Source organism: Cucumis melo, chromosome 8 (genome assembly GCF_025177605.1).
Source record: "Cucumis melo cultivar AY chromosome 8, USDA_Cmelo_AY_1.0, whole genome shotgun sequence".
Classification (NCBI taxonomy): domain Eukaryota; kingdom Viridiplantae; phylum Streptophyta; class Magnoliopsida; order Cucurbitales; family Cucurbitaceae; genus Cucumis; species Cucumis melo.
In genome coordinates, this window is record NC_066864.1 from 8,008,049 (window position 1) to 8,025,406 (window position 17,358).

Sequence of the window (17,358 nt, forward strand, 5' to 3'; positions counted from 1 at the left end):
AGAACACTATTTTTATAAATGACAAAACCCAAAAAGGTACACTAAACAAAGGAATGGATGATATACATATAAGTACAATTAACACTGCCTTAACAAAGTTTTATCCAATAATTATAAAAATGTGATTAACTTTAGAGTTTATAAGAGATTGAAAGGCCATGAGATTTTGTCAAGTAGTTGTTGAACAAAGAGTAGACATTGATAGAAAGCTCAAAAAGGGTCAATCTATATATATATATATATAACAATTAATAGAAGCAAATTGATTTTTGATTTGAAGTTTCAAATTTTTTAGACTCTCTCAAATCTACCATATTTATGCAACCCCAACATTAGACATGTAGGGTCACCCATCAAATGAAAGCTTTAAGTTGAAATCATCATTCCCTCACCATCCTTCAACCACACACTTTCTTATATTATTCTTCGAAACCTTTGCTTCTAAATTTTATCATTTCACGTAAATTCTTTTTTATATTTCTTTTCTCCTTTCATTTTATGGTTGTATAACTCATTCAATCGTCGTTTGTTGAATAAGTATTACCGTTGTATGATTGATTGATATTTTTACAGGGAAAACTTGAGTAACATATTGCGCATGATATCAATCATAATATTTTTGTGACAGACGAAAAACTTTGGTGTACTATTTTTTCTAACTGTTGATATATATGTGTTGTTGGTTTTCTTTCTTTTCTCCATTGAGGATGTTTTTCCTCTTCCTTGAAGATCTTCTCAAGACGTACTCATATATGAGATTTAATTTTTTCTGCTGATATGTGCATTGAAATGAGAGTTTTGACCTTAAGACTGTCTTAAGTGTCAACCTTCGTGTATGGTGATTAAAAATTAATTTGTATCTCTATTGAGAGAGTAGTGTTCTACCAAGTCAATTGGACTTGGTTGAATCGTTGTGGTATAGAAATCACTTCAGGAGTAATTGAGGACTTTGGGATGTACTTTTTATGTTGTATTTTGAGGAAAAATGCTCAATTAAAACTTTGAAAAAAACTTGGTTATGAAGGTGATGAGAGCTTAAAATTAAAAAGTCTAAATTGAAACTAACGTGAGTTACCAAGAAAAGAGTACATCAGATGAGTACTTCTAGTCATAATTGCTAAACTCTTCATACAGTGTAATTTCTTTCCACCAAGTATATAACCCCAAATGTAATAGGTAATCAACATTACAAAGAAGAAGGGTTACCGATCTCAGTGCTTTCCTATTTTTGTCGTTTTTGAGTATATATACCTACTTATCATCCATATTGTTTACGACATTACGTTTTTGTTCTATATTAGATTCATTTATTTCCGAAATTACAAAATAACAAATCACTCCGACACTAAAGTAGTAAACCACTCAGGGTAGGGGATTAGGGAATGTGATCATCAAGATCGAAACACCAAACTTTGGTCCTCTCTGAAGCATTGTGAGCAAAGGGTGTGAGAGCCAAATGATTATGGCACGATGGGTGTACGTATGAGTGAAGAAACCTCTTTAAAGTCTCTTGGGCTATAGATTTAACTTCATCAACAAAGATAGCCATTCTAGGCTATAAGTTATTAGGTCTATCAAAATTGTTGTTAAAACAGAATATTTAGCACTACCTAGCAAAAGTTTGATATATGAACCCTCAAGTTTTTTTTAATAATAAAGCCCTTAATGAGAATGAAAAGAAATGCTTTTTTTTTTTTTTTCTGCTAAAACATTAGCTTTTAAAAGGGGATTGATGAGTTTAACTTTAAGAAAGAAAGAAAAGGTGGATTTAAGTATGAATAATGTGTGAAAACTTAAAAGGAATTGCAGGGTTTTTAAGGAACATAGAAAATGGGGTTCTTGTGGATGAGCCAAAAAGATGGTGTCATTGAAAGAATATACAAATAAACATTTAGCTTTTGGTGGTTTTAAGTACTTGTAAAGCCTCTAATACTCATACACCTAATTTTTGTTTGTTTTTTTTTCTTTTTTCTAATACTTAGTGTTTGGAATATGTCACCTTTTTATTATTCATTTTTCTATTTCATGAGACATGCCTTTTCAAGTGGGTTTATTCATGTTGTCTAATAAAATTAAACTAATTCAACCATTCAATTTGTATAATTATAATTATATATATATATATATATATATATATATATATATATATATATATTATATTCACATAGTGAGATATAAATTTTTTTGAAATAATATTTATCGAGAACGGACGAAAGGAAAAGATAATAAAATTAAAGATGAAGTTATTCAATAAATTTTGCGTAAGATTTTCAAGCCAAAGTAGGAGAACTCAAATACTACTTTTATTAACTTTCCAAATTTATTCTCTTAAATAGTGGACTTGTTTCTTTTAGTTCAATTTCAACTTTTCTATTAATAAGGTTTTCTATTAGGAAATTATGAGATTTGTATTTTGAAAAGGCAACATATCAAAATAAATAAACTGATGGGTAGAAACATTAATTGTAAGCACACAATTTTTAATTTAAATCAAATATTAAAAAAAAAAATTCTGACCTTCTTTCTTTTTAATTATTTTTCCTTTAGACAAATGAAAAATTGGATGAAAAACAGAGGGTTTTTCCAAGTTTCAAATAAACCCACAAAGCATAGAAACAATAAATCCTGCATATGCTAAAATATTTCCCCAAAAAAGTTTGAAGAAAAACTTGAAAAGAATTTAGCTAAATAAAAACTTCAAAAATAAAAACTCATGAATTTAATTTATGTATGTGTAAATTTAAGATCATAGACTTATATATATACATATATATTATAGGGCCTATATGATCTAATCATTTATCCTAATCGTTCTCATAGCGATAGATTCGTTTGGGTTGTTAGTAAAAAGCCCAACTCTCTACTTGAAGCCCAATATATTAAGAACTCCATAAATTCTCAATTTAAATAAATATAATATAAAACAAATCCAAACAAATATTTAATTTATGCCTTTAAGTTGAAGTTGTTGATGTGTGAATCGAGTTGTTACCACAAAATGGAAATTAGTTCGAATTAGGATGATATACACAAAAGTTGTAAATATAACAAAATGATCGAGGATAGACTATTTTGTTGATGGTTCGTCTATCACAGATATACCATGCTTACAAGTCTATCAACAATAAAAGTATACGCTGGATATATTTTACGGGTATTTTCAAAAATATAAAAAAGAGGCAAAGTATTTACACTCTATAGAATAATTTCAAAAATGGAAAAAGCCAAGAGGCCCACCATGTAAAATACCAAAAATGTCCCGTCAACAATGTGCATAATATATTTGGTAACGCAGTTTGGTATACGATCATTTAGATTTGGCTATTATTTGGTATACCATCGTTTATATTTGTTTTTTTCAATTTTATCGTTTAATTAATTGGGTTATACGATTGTAGGTTCCAAATCTAAATTATCTTTTTTTCAAAATTTGGTATACTATCGTTTAAAATCTTTTAGATTTTATTACATGATCGTTTAGATTTGACTATCGATTTTTTTTTTCAAAATATGATATAAATGATTTTTTTCAATATTCTTTATATCTAAAACCTAAAAAGGAAAATAGGAAAGACTATAAAAAAATGGTATAAAGAAAAATGATGGAATGACAAATTTAGAATATTTAAAAACGGCTAATTTATGCAGGTCTGTAAATATTTTTATATTTAGGATGGTTTCCCTATATTTTACTATATTTGCAATTTTTAAATTTTTTTTTGTTATACACTTACTTATTATCCTTAAAATTTCTATGCATTACAAATTTTCAAAATAGAATACTTAGCTTGATGTGGTAGTCTCGACTTTTTCTTAAAAAAAATACAATATAAAATAGATATTTAAATTTTAAGTTTAAGTTTCTGTATGGAGATATATCATGAACGTCTAAAACAATTGATAAGTTGAAAAAAAAAAAAATCTCTTGATGGCTGATCTCTTTCAAGGTATAGTAAGTAAAATTGTTTGAACATCTTTTGAAAAAAAAGTAAAAAATGTAATATAAAAAATCACATTTAGAATAAAATAAATAAAAGTAAAATAATGAGAGGTTGAGTTATTAGAAAATTGAAGTTGGCATTAAATGTTTCCTCGTTTGGCTTTCACCCAAAGACAATTATATTTATATATATATATATATATATATATATATAATTCACATTTATGCACTTCTCTCCCCTCTTTCTCACTCATCAAATAATACATAAAATTTTACATCCTCTTCTTCACTATTATTTTCCAAATTCAACGTTATATAATGTGTAATTTTTTTAATTCTCTTCTTTTCTATCATTTATCTACTAATTAACCATAAACTAAAACAGCAACAATGATCCTACAGTAATATGAATTAACAAAGTTCAATTTAACTAAGTTGAGTTTATATAGTATGGCCACCATGTATCTAAAATCAAGAAGTTTTATGGTCAAATCTTACCACCTTTAATTTATAAATACAAACCTATTACTTACTAACTTTTTATGTTTCCAAAATTTGAAAATTAGAATAAAGTAGTTTTTTTAAAAAGGAAAATTGTTTTCATATATTTTGAAAATTAGAAAAGTTCAAATGTTGATCTATTTAATGTGAAAACTATAATTAAGAAACTGTGATAAAAAAAAAAAAAAAAAGGTTTGATTTAACAAGATATCAATATTTTCTAAAATATAATAGGAGATCACAAAAAAGAAATTAAAAAAAGAAAAAACATTGACCTACTATACTCCCAAAACATAAACTTTTCAAAAACAGGAATGAAATTACAAAAGAGATTTTTTTGCAAAAACAGTAACAAATTTGAAAAACAAAAATGATATATAAGAGAAATAATAATTTTGAATGTTGAAAAATAATAATTTAGATGAATTATTATTATTTTTTTTTATGGAAATACGATAAATATGAACAGCTCCAATTGCTGCAGTGTAAAGACTAAAGAAAAAGAATAAATATACAAATTAATAATAACTTACAAAACTAAATTAAGCGTAGGGTTCGACAATGCCAAATTTCTGCGCTGGGCTTTCTATTGTTTCTGTCTTTTGATAATGACTTCACCATTTTCTTTTTTCAAAATTCCATCCCTCTCGTTGCTTCTTCTCTATCTTCTTCAGATTCTTTCCATGTGGTCCGCTCGATCTCTCCTATCGACTTACTCTCCGATTACCCGGCCTCCTCCTCCTCCTCCTTTCAGTCGAAACATTTAGCTCAACGGTTAATTGACACAACTTTTTTATGTTTGAGGTTGAAGGTTGAAAATTAAATGGATAATTTTTCTTTAGAAGAAGGGTAGTTATGGATGTTTGGTACAAATTTTGGATTTTCTTCCTTCAAAGATTTCACAGTTTGAATAATTATCTATGCAAAAGGAGAGTGTGAGATTTGCTTTTGTTTGTTTTTATGATTTGCATAACAAACAAAAACACCATTATATCTTAGTTGTGTTAAATCCTATATATACCAAAGACACATAGGGCTTCGTAGTTCATGTGATTTTTGTCCTTTCATATGTCTACATATTTATTATCTTTTTAATAATTAATGATAGGATTGTATTGGCAAATTTAGAAAAGGAAAAAAAAAAAAACTCTTTTTCTATTTAAAATTTATTTTGAAATGAATTTTACTTGTTTTTTTTATAAATCACACTAAAATATGTTTTTAATTGGTCAAAATTTTAATAATTTTTTTTTTGTTTTACACCTTTTTATATTGTTATTTTTATCATATTAAATTTTAATTTAAATAAGTGATTTGATTCTAATTTAATGTGTTGAAAATACTTTTACACAATCAACAATATAACAATACATGAGGTTTCCAAAACCAACTTCTAACTTAATTAAACAATTATATTTTCTAACCAACTTCTTATATTTTTTGAATTTATCAAAATATTTACAAAAATATAAATAAAATTTTATATTTTATAGCGGATAGAAGAATTAGTGATATTGATATATAAATTGATAGAAGTCTATAGAAAGGGACAATACCCTTAAATTCACACTATAGAGAGGGACAATCTCATATAGTTTATGAGACAACTGGAAAGTTTATATATATACACACCCGTACATATACATGATTCAAAACCTACACCCTTTTAAGAAAAATGAGCATAACTTAACTAATAAAGAAAACTATACTCATATTTGATATAGTTGAAACTAAAATTTGGAGTCGGACATTATTTTACCTTTAAATCAAAGAATCTAAAAGAAATAAAAATAAATTAACGAATTCAGAAGAAGATTATAAGAAGATATATGTTGCTAATTCTCAATTTATATATCTGAAAAGAAAAAAGAAAAGAAAAACAAATACTAATTAATCACATCCAAAAATAGATCATCAATATTAATTATCAATGATTTAGTTAATTAACTTATAATTAAAAACCTTCTTCAATATCCTCTTCCTCATCGTCTTCAAACAAAGAAGAAAGACAAGGAGGAGCGACACGAATGGACGAAGAAGAACAACTACACTCTAACTCGTCCGCAGTTTCTACGGAGTTGGAGGATATTATAGAATTAGGAGCTCTAAAAGAAGAACAAGAAGAACAGGAAGAAGAATTTGGAAATATAGAAGAAGAAGAAGAACACAGAAGAGAGGAAGTAGTAGTAGTAGAAGAAGAAGAAGAAGAAGGAGAAGAAGAAGAATTATTAGAGAGATTAGAAGAAGCTGCAAAAGCAAGATCAACCAATAAATCCACAAAAGCACCAATAATAAACTCATGATTTGCGTTCCCATTAGCTTTTAAATACCAACTCAAAAGTCTTTCCATCCCTTTCCAATCCTTCAATTCATGAGCTTCCACCATCTCTTCCATTGACTTCTTGAAATCCAAATATGGATCTTTAGATTCCATTGCCATTGCCACACTCTCCTTGAATGGAACATGGTAATTTCCGGCCCCCACTGTCGCCACCGCCACCGTCGTCGTCGCCGTCGCCGTCATTATGGAATTTGTCTCATCAAGCTCCAAAAATAGCCTCTTCCCTTGCCTTACCCTTAACCCTCTCACTAAGGCCTCAATTTGGTCTTCATCATTCGACATGTCGTCTTGTGTAGTTTCTTTTTCGTCGTCTTCGTCGTCGTAGTCGTAGAAGTCCTCTTCTTCCTCGTCGTAGGCAGAGTTGATGGTTCGAAAGATGTCGTTAGGGTGACGAAAAGAGAGGGTTCTTGATTGAGTGCAAGATCTCCATAGCCATGGGGATTTGTTAAGAAAATTGGGAAGTTTTTTCAATTTGTTGGCCATTTACAAAGGAGGAAGAAAATTATAAAGATGGGATTTTTTTTTTCTTTTTCTTTTTTGTTGGGATCAAATAATAATAGGGGGAAAGATGAATTCTTTGTTTGGCATTAATGGAGGGAGTCAGAAAGGGTTGTGGAGAGGAGACATCTTACATACAGACTCGTCAGACACCAAGGGAAAAAGAAAAAGAAAAAATAAAAAATAGAAAAGATCTTTGAATTTTCTTTTTCTTTTTTTTTTTTTCTTTTTTCGGGTCATTACTAAACTACAACTCTTTTACAATGTTATTTAATTTTACAATTCAATTTGATGTTTGTATTTTCTATTGAAATGCCCAATAAAAAAAGAAATTTGAAAATCATGTGGTTATGTGTTAAAAGAAGTTGGGAGTCTATATTTATTTGATATATAGATTCGCTTTGGTGAAATACGAAGTCATGTGATTTTTTTTTTTATTTTAATTGAAAATTAAGTATATGTTAAATTGATTTGAGAAAATTCGTTTTTTTTTTCAATTTTAAATTTGGAAGTGTTTTAAAAAATTATTTTTGTGATTGTCAAATATAATTTTAAAAAAATTATTTATTTTTAAAATCAGACACATGAAAGCACAACTTTTAAGCTTACAAATTTTGTTTCCATTCATGACTCTTTTTTTAAAAATTGTTGTCTACATTATACAAATATTTTTAGAATTTTCATTCCTCAAAGTACTAAGCAAAATAGTTTTGAAATTTTTGTTTTTGTTTGGGTAATTACCTAAGAGTAATAATTAAATATAGAACAACAATTTAAAAAATTATAAGTATAGTAAAATCTATTATTGATAGGCGTCTATCGTCGTTGATAAATTTTTTTTTATAGTTTATTAGTGATAGATCGATATTTGCAACATGATCTATTATCGGTCTATTAGGTGAAAAACATCGATAGATTTTACTATATTTGCAATTTTTTAAATTTATTTTGAATCCAATTGTTATATTTGTAACTATTATTTGAGATAACAAACCCAACAAATATCAAATGGTTATCGATACCCGCTTTATTTATTTTGTGCTATGACAAAGATTTAACTAATTAATTGATTTTTGAAATATTATATTAATTTCTACTATAACCTTTTTTATTAGGGTTCATTATCATTCTTTATATATATACATACAGTTCATGACAACAAATACTCATTCAAGTATTGAACAAATTAAATCTATCGCAAAAAAACACCAAAGGACGAGAAAAATTCACAAGTCAGTAAACATATTAATTAATGATATTTTTCCGAAAATATGTGATGTCCTATTGAAAACACCGCTAGTTCGTGATATACAATTTTTGCTTTGTCACAAAATGTTATTCAAAGATGATTCAACCTTATCTACACGAAACGAAATCTCAAATTGCTTATAGCCTTGTAACAAGGAAGGATTGCTTTTAAAAAAGAAAAAAAAAAAGCTTTAGTAGGTATTAGTTAAGGGTTTTCTACTTGTTAATCTAATAGCAATGTAACTCCGATAATGCCATGAGTTAGCTTCCCGTGACAACGTATGAAATTCGGTTCAAAGATCACCTACCATGGATAGCTACTATTTTAGGTTATAAATGATTCTTTTTTTTTTTTTTTTACTATATATTTCAATTAATTATTACTCTCATTTTAATTGTATTTTTCCATAGTAACTAAGCTGTATTAAATAATAATTAAAGTTGTAGTTATTTTGTAATAATTATGGGATTGATTATTTAAAACTACTTGGTGATCATGAATTATATATACGTATTACCTAACTTACCAAACATCAACTTTCATGTGTGTTTTCATTATTGAAAAATAAAATGATTTGCTGATGAACAAGGAAAATTAGTTGAACGAAATTTATCAAGATGATTTGACATAGATTTATAAACATTCATATATATATATATATATATATATATAGGAATAATGAAGTTTGGATATATTGTAATAAAATGAGCAAAAGGATTTTACAACTTTTCTCACACTAAATTTTGAGGCTGAAATTTATAGGAAACAGATTGATCATTTTTGTGTGTGTTTGTAAAATTGATTTTAAATTAGTTTAGTAAAATCATTTATTTAGTTTGGAAGAAATCCACAAATTTTGGAAAAAGAAACGTGAAAACAAGATAAGACATCACTCGAATCGATGGAAATTATACAAACGCAGCGAGAACATGATCAAAAAATTACTCTATATGCAATTAAACACTTTAGTAATTAACATGCTTAAGACTACCCTAATTACAATGATTAAGGTTAAAAGAAATTCTTTACCTTTGAAGCTCCCTGATGCTTCAAATCTTCTCACGACCACACATCCAGAACCACCATTAGAGATCACCCGCTATACTCCGGACTAAGGATTGGATTGCGGTATCCGTCAAATGAAGGAATTTAGAGAGAGATATGGAACGAAGTTTTTGATAAAAATTAGCCAAAAAACAATCATCCTTCGGTATGAAAAATAAGAACTATTTATACCCTAATTACATGCAAAGTTGCATGTAATTAGTTGGATAATTTCTCAACACTTTGTATTACACTAACATTTAGTGGAATCACTCACCATTCCATTTAGTGGGACTTTTTTATATTAATTTTTGTCAAGGGCAAAATGGTCATTTGACCATTTTAGTCAAAGTCAAACTTTAACTTTTTCAAGTCAAAAGTCAACATTTTGACTTTTACCATTTTGTCCATTTTGACTAATTTCGACCTCCCGAGCATGAATCTGCATTCATTTTCTTGAAATTCAAGTCATATTTGAATATAAAGACCTATAACCGACGATTATATCACACATATTCTTTGGTTCTCTCCCTTTACCTAATTCGAACAATTCGAATTATTCCAACATGTTGTTTTAAGTTAATTCTGTATGAGCTAGCAGGGGAACCTAATGGATCTATAGATCATGGGCTCCAACAATCTGAGATTAACTGGCTAAACCCTTTTAGATCAAGCAAATCAATATTCATTAACTAATGAGTTATTCCACTAAAGTCTTGTAGCTGCACTCCCCTCACTATAGATATATTTCTGTCCATTTGATATAACCATGATCAGTAAGTTAACCCTTCACAGGTTGTTCGTAACTTCGGCTGGGTCAAAATACCGTTTTTACCTTTGAGACTACATCTTGTTCCTTAAGTCTCACTGATCCATTATTGAACATTTGGTTTAAGGTCCAACCTATAAATCAAATCTCTCTCAAGCCAATAAGAGGTTGGGGCCCCTATGTTCAAGACTCGGATTCAGTTCTTAAGGGAACAACCTATCTACTAACCCTAAAACGGGTAGGAGTGAATTCCGTCTTGCACCCTATGTTCCCAACTATTCACCTGATCTTATCCCTGAAATTGGAGGCTTATTGGGTCAACGCTAATGAGTTGCCTTCACCTATGAAGATCTAAGGATAATCTCGTGTCAAAAGGAATTCACAGTTAGCTCAAGATTAAGATTAAGTTACCTAAGTCATTAAAAACGAGATAGTCAGTTTTAAACAGTAAACGACGTTATTACGTAAAAGTGACTATTTCATGGTTCTGTCTTATGTAAACTTTTTTCATATGATGCCTCCTCTTTCATGTCTCTACATGAACGATTCAGGATTACATCGTTTGTATTATTTACAAAGTGGGTAGCATCCATAGTATCTCTGAATAAAGCGCCTAACCTTTAATCATATACTATAGACTATTTAAACTATCAATTCGAACTTAATTCATGTTTATGTCTCTACATAAAGTTCAAGTTTACTTAAAAAATAGTCTTGGGATCTATGTTTATTGGTTTTAAGAATATAGTATTCAATTTCTCAATAACGACTTTATTGAAAAATATGATTACAAAATACAAGTTTTAGAACATTAATTCCAACACGTATGTAGTTTATAATAGAGATGAGCATCGATCGGGACAATGTTAATTTTCTTTTTAACCATCCCCATTGGTTTTTAAATTCCAAAACTACTCATTAAAAATTATTTGCTTAAACCATTCAGTCGGTTTCGGTTTGATATGATTTGATATGTATTAGTTTAAACCGTTTTTTTAGGTATGTTTTGAGTATTTTGAATTCTAATTTTCTTCTTTAAGTCTTTTTTTTATTATTATTTTTGAATTAAAATGAAAATGAAAATGATAACCAGAAGAAGGTTAAAGGTTAAAGAGTTTTTAAATTTTTTCAACATACATTTATTTGTTAAAATATATCAATAATTATTATAAATGTATGATCGGTCGAAATTAGGCGGGTTTATTCATTTTTCATTGGCTTTTTGAAAACCAACCCGACCATTCTTTATTTTCGCAAAAAACCAACCACCAACCTCCTATTCCCCCAATTTTGATTGTTCAATTCGGTTTTTCGGCTATCCATCCTTATTCATAATTAATAATGCATAAACTATCAATATAAATGATGGGAGAGGTCAAATTTATTCGAGAAAATATCATAGCTTATCAAAAATGTTAGAGTTTAGAAAGTTTATGAACTTCTCTAATTTCTAGAGTCAAAATCATAAATAACATAAATATAAACAAAAATAGGAAAATTGTCAATTTAAAGACGGTTAGTTAACCATTTCAATGGTTTGTTTTTTTAATTTCTGTTTTTAAATTTTTGTTTATTAAAAACAAAAAAACATATATATTTGGTAGTTGATTTTGTTTTTTGTTTTCTAAAAACAAAATGTATTTTTTGAAACTTCTTATTTTCATTTAGAAAACAAAGAAGTAAGTTATAGTTATGGGGATGAACTTCATATCACAAATGTTCTTTTAAAATATAGTTGTGATCAATCATTTGAAAGTTATAATGGTTATAAACTAAGTGATATGACAGTTTATAAGATTAAGCCTAAAGTCTTAGCCTCGTTAGCAAGAAAAAGTGAATTTGGGTAAGGATTTAAAATGCTCTTTTAAGAAAAGAAAAGAAAAAGAAAGTTGGGTGTAGGAATTAGAGATAATATACTCACAGAGAAGGCCCGATTGAGAATGTGTCATATATATGACAAAATAATATTAAAATTGAAAATATTTTATTTTTTTAGTGTGCAAGATAAAGGGAACATGAGATCACTATGTACCTAATCTTTGCCCTTATTTTAATTGAAAGAGGTAGAAGGAGTACAATAACATATATTTTGTTTAATATTTTAAATTAACAAAAAGATAATGTATTATCAATACCTCTTCATTATATTCTCAAAATATTGTTTATGTTCATTAAACTTAATTAAGTAAATCAAAGGATATCTATATGTTTTTCAAAAAAATTATTGGGAGAGGTTTTGTCAACTATCTTATTGACGTGGTATATATCCAAATTAATTTGATTTCATATACATATATATCAATGTCCTTTTAATTTAATACGAATTGCAATTTATTGCCATTATAATGGAATGTCATATCATATCTCCAAGGAAATTAGTTTTTAAAAATATTAAAATGCTCATAATTTTATTCCTACGGAATTAGCAATTTGGCCTGAGGTAAAATAATTGAAGATTTTTTGTTAGGTGAAAAAAAATTATAAGAGATTCTGTATTTTTCTTTTCAAATATAATGTTGACGTTAACGTATATGACTCAACCATTATCATAATTTACTGTAGTACCATATTAAATGTCGGAGTACCAATGTCGAAACTCTTAGAGCCAAAACTCGCTTTTGGTCCCATCTGAGTAATAGATTTCTCGATTTTCTAAAGGAGATAATAATTTTTTAGAAAAAAAAAAATAAAACATTTGAAGTGCTAAAGATTTTGGTTGTGTTTAGTTGTATTTAGGTTAAGGGTGGAAGTTAGAAGTGCTTGATGTTGACATGTGCAAGCTGGTCGTGGTCCAACTTCTATGCCATCTCTTTTCTATCTACTTTTACTTCCGAGGAGATAAACTTTTCGCTTTTATATGGATCCCACTTTTCGATATTAAAAAATACATATGAAAAAAGAAAGGAACCCTAAACCGTATTCGTTGAATTTTGTGTCAATTCAAACGTAACTTAGAGGATAAAACATCAATTATCGTCTAAAAAGGTTATCAACAATTCAATCTCTACCTCCATATGTAATATAGTTGAACAACAGTACTCCATATAAAAATGAAAAAAGAAATACTTGAATTTTGCACCAAGTTTATTATGTTACACTATGTTTATAATGTTAACTTTTAACAATACATTTAATAGGCTCTCGTCTATGATAACGATTAGATTCGTATTTTGTTTGATATCAAATATGAAGAAATGTCGTCTAGCATGAAATTTATAGGTACATCAAAAAAATAACAATATATAGATGAAAGACTATGGTAGGGATAGTTTTAGATTTTGATATGAGAGAGAGTATCTTAAAAAGAATAAAAAACATATAGATAGTCTAAGAGCCTAGGAAACCCATAGCTCTATACTCTCTACCTATCTCTCCATTTAGACACTTTTTTTCCTTTTTCAAATTACTACTTTCATGCTTTGTTATATATATATATATATATATATATATAGGGTTTACCGAGATAATAATGATTTTTGATACAATAAGTTTAATTAATCACTCGAAAAGACCACTTAACGATAAGTCCAAAACGTATAATCTTATATGAACAATCCGCTCCACACTACATGGAGAGGAATTGTATTAATCTCTCAAGAAACATGAATTAGATTTGTTAAGTGATTTATAGTAATATTTATAAAATCTAAAATGCTATGTTATAGGAAAATTAACGCATTTCTTAAAAAGTGTTGGTCCTTTTGAAGCAATTTTTTTATTAAAAAAAAATGTTATGTTTATTTATCAGAAAGAGTGGTCAAGATCTCAAAAGTGTTTTAATTTTTATTCTAAAATTTAAATAAATAAATAAATAATAGCTGTTTTTCTAAATGTAGGTAAAAGTTGAAACTTGAAAGAGACTTATAATTAAACATTTTTTTCGTTATTAATTATTTGGGGCATAAAAGTCTTAAGGTTGAGTTGACTTTGTGGTGGCAAAGGGATTGTGTAGGCAACAACAACTCAACTTTTCATTCTCTCATTCATCTCTGCTATTCCTATATTGTTTGATTTATTCTCAGCAACTATCTCGACCGACTACTACCGTCGACGACCAACTTCTACAACCACCTCTTTGATAATAACTCCAATGAGAAGATTAGATAACATCGAAGGTAAAACTTAAGCCTACACTTATGAACTTCATGCTCGCTTTCTCATTACACACTATGACGCAAAAAAAAATTAAATTCAACTTTAAATAGAAATGGTCACATGTGACACATCGTTATCGAAACTTGTTGTATGGATATATTACACATAAGATGAGTCCAGCCTACTGCCCAGGTTGTACTCAAAATTTTCTTTCCGATTTGAATACTAAAATATATTTGAATTAAAAGTTTAGTTAATAAACAACCAATTAAATATTTATAATATTTTTTGTAATAATCATTTAATATATTAATTAATATTGGTTGTGTAGATTCCATCTTTGTCCAGTTGTCCTCACCCGTACCTTACATCCTTTTCATCCCAACCCTCAACTATTTTTTCTTTCTTATATAGAAGATCTTCGGGTTCTATTTTAATTAATAGTTATGTATCAAATCTTGAGTGATATTGAGTCATTAAAACATATTGATTGAATATAAACAAACTTCAAAATATAGAGACTAAAATTACGATAGTTTAGCTGTGAATAGATATATTAAATTGAACCAAAATTCTTTCCTCGTGATTTGATTTTATCTAGAGAAAAAATAATTAGAATAAGAAACGTTATTGAGAGATAAGACTATTGCAATTTATGATAATCTATATATATGTATATAACAAGCAAGTTAGGTTAATAGTCTATTAAGAATACCTAAACTAAGTAGGTATGTACGTTGATTTGGATATTTCAAATATTTAAAGATCCTAGGTGCAAGTACTCCTCCAAAAGTTAAATGTTTATATTGTTAAGTAGGAATAAGTTTAAAAAAGAAACAATAGATAAATTAAAAGAAAGCAATAAAATTGGGAACACAAAGCCAAAAGAAAAAGAAGACGATAAACTAGAAAATTTATATCATGTGAAAAAAGATTATTTAATTTTAATAACACAAAAATCTCTCATCGATCCCAATCACAAGAGCATGCACTTTCTCATAACATTACACCACTCAGATGAGTGATTGAAAACCAAAAGCATAAACTCTTTTTATAGTGCTTAAAATTCATGATCACTTTCTTAAACCCTTTTAGATGGGTAGGAATACAATTACACCTTTAATATTTTGTCAAACTCCAACATATATATAACTTGAAATTAAACTAGCTAGTTGTCTCTCCAATTGGAGCTATTCTTGAGGCAAGGAAGCAGTCTGAAGGTTAATAAGAGGCCGTGCGAGAAGGAGTCGGGTCTCGATATCTAGTCATGGAAGAAGAGAAAAGAAAGAGTGGGAAAGTAGGGTTTAGGGGACCAAATAAAATGAGTGTGTAAGAGAGAGAGAGAGAGAGAGAGAGGATGATGAGAAAGGTGGTCCAAAGAAGCACATGCATGTTTTTAAGGTCACAAACTCCAATTGGCTATTTACTTTCCCATTTGCATATAGCAACCAAACAAAACTTCACAGCATGGCTTCATGTCCCACTTTTTTTTTTCCTTTCATTTTCCCACTTTTCTTTTTCTTTTTCTTTCTCTTCCTTTTTTCTTTTTTTCCTATTATTATTATTATTATTATTATTATTATTATTATTATTTTGGGCATTTTGAGACACAAACTTACACAGATACTTACCATTTTCTTTTCTAGAAAAAAAAAGGAAATTGGAATTGAAAACATCCTAATGTATAGGTATTATGTTTTTAGAGATTCTATTTTTCTACACTATTTTTTTTTCCATAAATACACAAAACAAAAAAGAAAGTAGGTTCTCAAAAAAATAACTCTTTTCATGAAAAAGGAGTTATTTGAGATAGATATGGAGAGAAGAAGATCTTTATGAAATTATTTTAAAAAATAATAGTAAAAATGAGATAACACTGAAAGATATATATATATATATATATATATAGCTGGAATAATATATACGTTATTGTGAGACCTAAATTTTAATAAATGTAAAATTATACATGATTAAAATAAAAACTAAATAATTGAAATAATTGAATAGTATAAATTCTGATAATTGCTCAAATATATATTTTTTTTAGGGCTCTCTGCTAATTATTGTAGGGAAGAGGAGAGAGAGATATCAAAAATTAAAACTAGAGATTTGGGCAAATAATATAATTTTTTGTCATTATTTAAGTATATCCTCATCTTCCTAGCATTCTTTTTTCCCTTTTTCTTTTCTAGTGGCACAGCCAGTGAAATAGAGATTGGAGAAGATCTGGTTAGTTGCCCTTGAACTAAGCAACCAAAAATGTTAGTATCGGAAGAGATAGTGCCAATTATCATTGAACTAATTAACCTCCCAATTAACACAATTATTTAAGTTTAAACACTTCATAATGGAATAATGGACAGACAAGTTAGACGATAAGATGATATGAAGGGCATAACGTAACTACTAATAATTGATTATTAATCATCATAGTGGTAGCTACCATTGATTGATACATGTTCAAATTACAATTTAATATTTTAAAAAAAGACTATGTAGATCTAAGTGTAAAACTTGACAAAATTTTGTTATAAACGAACAAACTAATATCAAAAGAGGAGAGTGTAAGGAACAAAAATTGCTAAACATTATGTTATATTAGAAGATCAAACACATGTCGTTAACTTTGAAAATTAGAATAAGCGAAAGTTAGTTTAGAACAATACTTTCTCATAATTAAAAAGTAGAGTATATAGAAATTATTCATTTCACTATTCATTCGAGTTTAAAATTAAGTTCAATTAATTAACATAAGGCACAAATTTAAAAAAAGAAGAGAAAATCAAAAGGAACCTGATCATGTGATTCATGTCTATGATCAGGATTAGACCATAAGATAAATCATCTCAATTGTATTTGTGGTGTATATATCCTAATAATGGAGGATTGAAGTAATGGGAGCAATCAGAAAAACTAGGGTA

The 17,358-nt window shown here is 28.0% G+C and overlaps 1 protein-coding gene across 1 annotated transcript; it reads right to left on the reverse strand.

The window, feature by feature from the left end:
• Positions 1 to 6,271: 6,271 nt before the first annotated feature.
• LOC103500975 (transcription repressor OFP13) lies at positions 6,272 to 7,467 on the reverse strand. The gene has a single exon (XM_008464450.3). The coding sequence runs from the start codon at positions 7,263 to 7,265 to the stop codon at positions 6,396 to 6,398; it is 870 nt and encodes a 289-aa protein (XP_008462672.1). The 5' UTR covers positions 7,266 to 7,467; the 3' UTR covers positions 6,272 to 6,395.
• Positions 7,468 to 17,358: the final 9,891 nt, after the last annotated feature.

Bases quoted from the DNA above. Each gene is read 5' to 3' on its own strand.
- LOC103500975 (XM_008464450.3), bottom strand. From the start codon at position 7,265: ATGGCCAACAAATTGAAAAAACTTCCCAATTTTCTTAACAAATCCCCA.